At 56.0% G+C, this 6,924-nt stretch overlaps 1 protein-coding gene across 2 annotated transcripts in view; it reads right to left on the reverse strand.

Annotated features, from left to right (window-relative positions):
- Positions 1–4,364: 4,364 nt before the first annotated feature.
- SDSL (serine dehydratase like) overlaps positions 4,365–6,924 on the reverse strand; it is a 21,352-nt gene continuing 18,792 nt past the window's right edge. For both annotated transcript variants that reach the window (XM_029922263.1, XM_029922262.1), the window contains exons 7-8: positions 6,097–6,221; positions 4,365–5,044 (exon numbers count right to left, since the gene is read on the reverse strand). In XM_029922263.1, the coding sequence (XP_029778123.1) occupies positions 4,857–5,044; positions 6,097–6,221 (313 nt within the window). In that variant the 3' untranslated portion in view covers positions 4,365–4,856. The remainder of the gene's footprint in view (positions 5,045–6,096; positions 6,222–6,924) is intronic.

The raw sequence follows: 6,924 nt of genomic DNA on the forward strand, positions 1-6,924 counted from the left end.
AGACACTACACCAGCCCTTTTAAGTGAAGGAGAAATGAACTTCTGCTTTGGTTAAGCCACTTATTTTTGCGTTTTCTGAATCGCAAATCTGAACCTAATCCTAACTATGTACTCACACGCGTTCATTTGTTCTGAAACGAACCAGCAACTCAGAAGAATGGAACTGAGTGTGCGGGTCCAGGGTGGATCCTCCGTACCCTTCTGCGTGGGACACTGAATGGCCGGTCTGCCCCCAGAAAGCCCCGGAGGAGCTGGACTTTGAGATTAGGAGCAAGTGGGCTCTACATCCTCGTGAGGACAAGAGCCCTACCAGGCCCTGGGAAGAGCCTGGGGCGCTCGCCCCAGGTGCCCTGCAGCGAGGACGGCCCCTCTCTGGGCCTCACCGACCTCCTCTCCGTCTGCTAGCAGTTCCGCCAGGCCTTCCAGGAAAGGTGGGCGTGAGGCTCTAAGTCTGCGAGGCTGGCCGCAGGCCCCAAGGGCGTGTGGAGAACCAGCAGTCAGCCGTGTGTACGCAGCTGGCCGCGTCTCCGGGTTTTAGCAGCCCCTGACCACCGCTCGCACCGGCTATTTCCAAAAGAGGCTCCTACACACTGATTTTTAAAGAATTTTTTAAACATTGATTTATTTTTGAAAGAGAGATACACAGAGTGTGAGAGGGGGAGGGTCAGAGAGAGAGGGAGACATAGAATTCAAAGCAGGCTCCAGGATCTGAGCTGTCAGCAAAGAGCCCAATGCGGGGCTCGAACTGATGAACCATGAGATCATGACCTGAGCCGAAGTCAGACGCACAACCGACTGAGCCCCTGCTACGCACTGATTTAAAACACCCTCCCAGCTTCACAAAACACGGCCGCCCCGTGTCATCAATATCGCTGTGTGGGTTATGCTTTGCCCTTCCTGTAAAGGTGGGCCGAGTGACCCCCGTGCCCAGCAGTGAGAATGAAAAGTGTGCCCAAAGACAGGCAGAGAAAGACCTCAGATTGGCCTCATTGCTGCCGAGGGCCAACCGCGGGTCGGGCCCAAACCTGGGCAGCTCACAGCAAGCGACTGCAACCCGAGGGACGTGTGCTGACAGCGCAGGCCATCCGCAGGGGCCCCTCCTGGCCCAGGCGACAGACACTGCCGGCTACAGCGTAAAGGGGAATGTACTGGCTTGCATAAATGAACAGTCCGTGGGCACCCCCCAGCTCCCCCCTAAAGTCCTGACAGACACTCTGTTTGGACAGCGGGGCTCCTGGGCCCACCTGGAGCCAATCGCGGTGGCCAGGGGCGGTGCAAGCCTCAGGCTGGCTCCGGCTAGGGTCCCGTGCTCCTCCAGATTCAGAGCAGTCACTTTCCTGCAGGACTTGTCAGAGACTTTATATGAACATGTGGGCAAAGAAAACATATGCTGTTTCCTAAATTGCCTTGAATCTGAGCTAGACCATCAGGAGATCTGTTGTACCGGCCCGTGCTCAGCCGGGCTTGAGCGGCGGCTGCCTCCTTTACACAGAGCGCAAGCTCCCGGTTCCTCCAAACCCCACCGTTCCCTAATGCCCCCCCCCAGCCTGTCTCACAGTGGGGACTGAAGTCTGACTCTGCTTAGAGATTAGATGATAAGTCCCAAGTGCGAGATGTGGAGCATCACACACTATGAGGGAAATCAAATCGCTTTCAAACATTTTTTTAATGTTTTATTTATTTTTGAGAGACAGAGAGAGATAGCATGAGCAGGGGATTGTCCGAGAGAGAGAGGGAGACACAGAATGAGAAGCAGGCTCCAGGATCTGAGCTGTCAGCAAAGAGCCCGACGCGGGGCTCAAACCCACGACTGCGAGATCACGACCTGCGTGGAAGTCAGACGCTCAACCACCCACCAAGCCACCCAGGCGCCCCTCAAATAGCCTTCGACTAACAGCAATGTTCCCTCACAAATACGTGAGCGTGTGCCCTCCCCACAGGCGCGCACACACGGACACAAACACATGCGTGCAAGGACACATGTACACAGGGGCACACGCCGACGACACGCCGACGACCGGGCCACGCAGCCAGCCTGAGCCGTCACGGGCCCGGCGTGGGGGTCAGATGCTGCCCTGCACGGGCTCTTGCCGAGGCTGGAGAAGGAGGAGCCGCCGTCATATGTATGATTCGGGTCCCCCTCCTACATCCCGCCTCGTCTGGATTCCAAGCCATTGTGTCCCCCTGGATTAAGGCTGGAATAAAGGACTAGAGGCAGGGGAGGCGTCTGGGGACAGGGTGCTAGAGCCAGGCAGGGGGTGGGGGGGGCGTGTAGCCGGGGCAGGCACCCACACCTGGCGGCCCAGTGTGCTGTGCTCCCTGCACAGCCCTGACAAACCCGGAGAAGCCCCCACTCCCAGGATGCTCCTCGAGGCTCCCCGTTCCCCCCACGGAGCCTCCCAGGGCACAGACCGGGGAGCGTCCCCGTGCCCAGTGCCCATCCCGCTCCACCAGGGCCAGTGTCCGCCCATGGCATCACGGCCTCGGCTGCCACCACCTGTGTCCTTGCCCCCTCCCTGCGCCTCCACCCTGCCCCTGGCATTCCCGGGGTGTCAACCAGGAGGGGCTAAAGTGAGGTCATTGACGGGCGTTATCTGATTGGGGCCAAGAGGCCCCTCGCGTCTTATCTCTGGGCTGCTGAGGCCTGGACGCGAGCAAACAGCAGCTGACCAGTCTCCCAGGAGCGTGGCCAGCGGCGGAGGGTCCGACTGGGAGACAGAGCACCTGGACCGCGGTGCGTTCTGCCGCTCACCTGGTGGAGCAGGGGGGCGGGGGAAGAGTGGGGGCTTCTGGGAGGAGGCTGCCTTCCCAATAGGCTTTGAAAACATGTAGGATTTAGAAGCATAGAGAAGCATGAGAGCAGGAGCAGTTACATACGCAAGCCTCGGAGCTCTAGCCCAGCTGGGCAACCTAGAGGACGCGCCCAACCTCTCTGTGCCTCAGTTTACTCATTTACAAAAATGAACATAATACCAACCACGCGGGTAACTGTAGGACTGAATGACTGCTAAGGCCCATTTGCACACAGTAAGTACTCAAGAGTAGAAAAGATTCAGGCTCCTCCCCACGCCTCGTTGCTGGGGAGGAATGCTTAGGAGGTAGTAAGAACTAACATCGGTTGAAATATGCCAGGTCCGTAGCAAGAATCCGCAAGCCGCCCATTTTACAGATTAGAGCACTGAGGCTCTGAAGAAGAGCATCGCTTCCTCAAGGCTGGTGAGGAGGAATGGCGTCAGACTCTGTTCTGGCTGAGTCCACAGCTGGGGCTCCCAGCGCCCCCTCGATTCTGGGGAGCGCAAGCTGCAGGATTCCCAGGAAACACGGCAGGGCCCAGTGGCTTCTGGAAGGACAAATCTGGCAATCGAGGGCAATGTCAGGGTCAAAGAGAGAATGGGACACAGGCAGAGGGAGGTCACTGCAGCTCTCAAATTCTCTTGAGGGAAGGTGGAGGTGCCTGGAAGGGGGAAGAGCTTGGGAAAGGAAAAGAGCCAGCACAGATGCACAGGCTTTGAGGCCCAGAGAAGGGAGGGCACTTGCCTGAGCAGGCACAGCCCTCCTGAGGCAGTAGAAAGGGACTCAGTGGGCGGCCTGGGAACCTGCCAGGGGCAGGCGGACCCCACGCCCTCAGAGCCTTGTTTCCAGCAGGGTAGTGAGGGTGGGATAAGGCTTCCCAAAGCCAAGAGCTTGTGGGCCCCAGCCATCTCTGGGACCCCAGAAACCCCTTTTTCGGTGAAGGCCCCTGAGGGGCAGAGCCCAGGGAGGCTGGATGGGCGGGTCCCCGCCTTCCCAGCCCAGAGCCAGGCTTCCCCATCAGAGACGCTTTGCTGCCCCCTGGTGGCTCCACAAGATTCTAATCTCCCCTCCTAAGCGATGCTTCCCACAGGCTACCCGTGTCCAACTCCAGGACCAGCACCCACCCTCCTTGTGACCCACAGGTGTACCCAAACCGACCTGGAGGTCCTCCTCCTTCCCAGTGTCCCATCACCACCGACCTGCACACAAAGGTGTCATATTGAAAATCACAAGTTTGAGCCTGGCTGAGCTACTTTCCAGCTATGACCTTGAGAGGGTCTTGGTCGCCTTCCTGTGCCTGAGTTTCCCCATCTTTAGAACAGGGATGATACTAATCGTTTCTGCTCCATAGGACCCTTGTGAACATTAAAGAAGACAATGAATAGAGAGGTCTTACAAGAGCTTCTGCCACATAAAAAGCAGTTGGTAAAGGGGCATGTGGGCGGCTCAGCCAATTGAGTGTCCGACTTCGACTCAGGTCATAATCTCACAGTTTGTGGGTTCTAGTCCTGCATTGGGCTCTGTGCTGACAGCTCGGAGCCTGGAGCCTGCTTCAGATTCTGTGTCTTCCTCTCTCTCTCTGCTCTCCCCACTCTGTCTCTCAAAAATGAATAAATGTTAAAAAAAAATTTTTTTAAGGAGTTGGTAAAGACTGGTCATATTGTCCTTGCCTGTCCAGGCCTGAGCATCCCTCTCCTCCCGAGCAGGTCCCCCAGGTGAGGAAAGCCTTTGTGGGAGTTCAGCATGACTAGATTCCCTCAGAGACCCAAGTTTTGAGTCCTTGGCCTTATCATCCAAGCCGTGTGATGTAGCAAGAGAGGCTTTACCCCAGAGCCAGCCTCGAGGTTTCTGTGTGCCTTCTGTGAGCTCATGGGGCAGGAAGGACTGGACCAGCCGGAATTGCAAATCCAACTCAGAAAGTGTTGATTGGCCAGGGCTGCAGGGGAGCCACAGGAGGGCTTCCTGTAAGAGGCAGCTGGCAGCCAGGTTCCACGGTCGTCTGCGAGCACAGAGGCCCCTCAGCCAGCTGCAGGTGTGTCCGTCCGGACAAGGAGCCCTCGGCTCTACCCCAGCTGGGCTTTCAGAGCCTGCAGCCCTTGACTATTGATGCTGTTGCCTCCACACACAATGACCACGACCGAGGCCAGCGAGGGGCTCAGGCGGCCCTCAGCCTGGAGCCTCCCCAGGAGGCCTGAGTAGATGACAGCCAGCGCTGCCCCGCAGGCAGGCTCCACCAACATGCGCTCATCGTCTGCCCGGAGGAGGGGTGGGGGTGGGTGACAAGAGAGAAAGGAGGAAGGACCTGTTAGTGCTCAGTAGGCTGTGGGCACTGCAAACCTGTGAAGACAGCCAGGCAGCCGTCTCACAATCCATCATTTGTCTGACCCTCTTTCCATCCATCAATCCGACCATCTATCCATCCATCCATCCATCCACCTTTCATCTGTCTATCCATCCATCCATTCCTCTATCCATCATTGGACTTGGACTGTCTATCTGTCCATCCATCAGTGTATCCATCAATCAATGTATCCATCTATCTATCCATCCATTCATCCATCATCCTCTATCCATCACTGGACTGTCTGTCTGTCCCTCCATTAGTGTATCTATCAATCAATGTATCCATCCATCCATCCATCTGTCCATCTATCCATCCATGCATTCATCCATCCATCCCCTATCCATCACCGGACTCTTCTGTCTGTCCATCCATCACCGTGTCCATTAATCAATGTGTCCATCCATCCATCTATCCATCCATCTATCCATTATCTACCTTTCCACTCACTCATATATTCACCCATTCATTCAACAAATATTTATTGAGGGCCCACTCCCTGCCAGGCCCTGTGCTAGGAAGGCCCTGGAAACACAACAGGACACAGGACACACCAGGCCCCACCCTCACGGGGGTTACATCTAGTGCCGCAGATGAATGAGAACCAGGCAGGTCCGAACAGAGAGCCTGGTGCACGGAAGGTCTCTAACCCAGGCAGGATGAGGCTGGGAGACTGGAGGAGGCTGCCTGCAGGAGGTACCATGATGACTGAGTAGCCCTGAGTCATGTGAAAGTGACAGGGGCCAGGGGGGTGGCAGCCGGAAGGAAGAAGAGCTGGAGGCTAGAGACGGCCTAGCACACGCCTCTTCCATGCACTCAACGTGCAGTAATTTGGCAACTACTGCATGCCCAGCCGCGCGGCAGGGACGGAGGATACAGACAAGAGAGAACACACTATCTCTAGGGGACCCAGGGGCCTCATGAGTCTCTGAGCCTGGGGAGGGAGGGCAAAGCTCACTCACCCAGGAACTTCTGCACGGCACTCACGGCCTGGGAGTCGTCCACGACCTCAGAGAAGATCTCCAGCTCCTTTGTGCACTCCAGGGCCCTCACGGCCACAGTCTTGGCACCCAGGCTCTTGGCCACACTGCAGGAGGGGCGTGCAGGGCAGAGAGCGCAGGGGTGTGGGGAAGAGCTGGTGAATCGTTAGATCTCCACCTTCTCGGACCCAGCCCTCCAAGCCCCAGAGCCCCCTCGCATCCAGCCACAGGCTGGGGCTCAGTGTTGCAAGAGCCAAGCACAGCCCTGGCGAGGATGTGCTCAACAATTGGGTGTCCACGAGTGACCGGCAAAGGCACATTAGTCCCTCCAACTCTATAACCATGATTGTGCTCTTCCTCGCACAGACCCCAGAGACCCAAGCACAGAAATGGATTTTTTTTTGCATCTTATTCATTAACAACTATTTATCATGTCTATATGATAACTAATATTTACTGAGCATCTATAGGGTGATAGATGCATTTTCTCTTTCAATTCTCATTATCGCCATTTGAGTGAGAAATTTATGAACTCTTGGTGTGCCTGGGTGGCTCAGTCAGTTAAGCGGCCGACTTCGGCTCAGGTCATGATCTCACAGCTCATGAGTTCAGGCCCTGTGTCGGGCTCTGTGCTGACAGCTCAGAGCCTGGAGCCTGCTTCAGAATCATTGTCTCCCTCTCTCTCTGCCCCTATACTGCTCCTGCTCTCTCTTAAAAATAAATAAACACTTTTTAATTTTTTTAAAAAGAAATTTACAAACTCTCTTTTACAGATGAGGAAACTGAAGGTCAGGGAGAGTAAGTAACTGG

Source organism: Suricata suricatta, chromosome 14 (genome assembly GCF_006229205.1).
Source record: "Suricata suricatta isolate VVHF042 chromosome 14, meerkat_22Aug2017_6uvM2_HiC, whole genome shotgun sequence".
Classification (NCBI taxonomy): Eukaryota; Metazoa; Chordata; class Mammalia; order Carnivora; family Herpestidae; genus Suricata; species Suricata suricatta.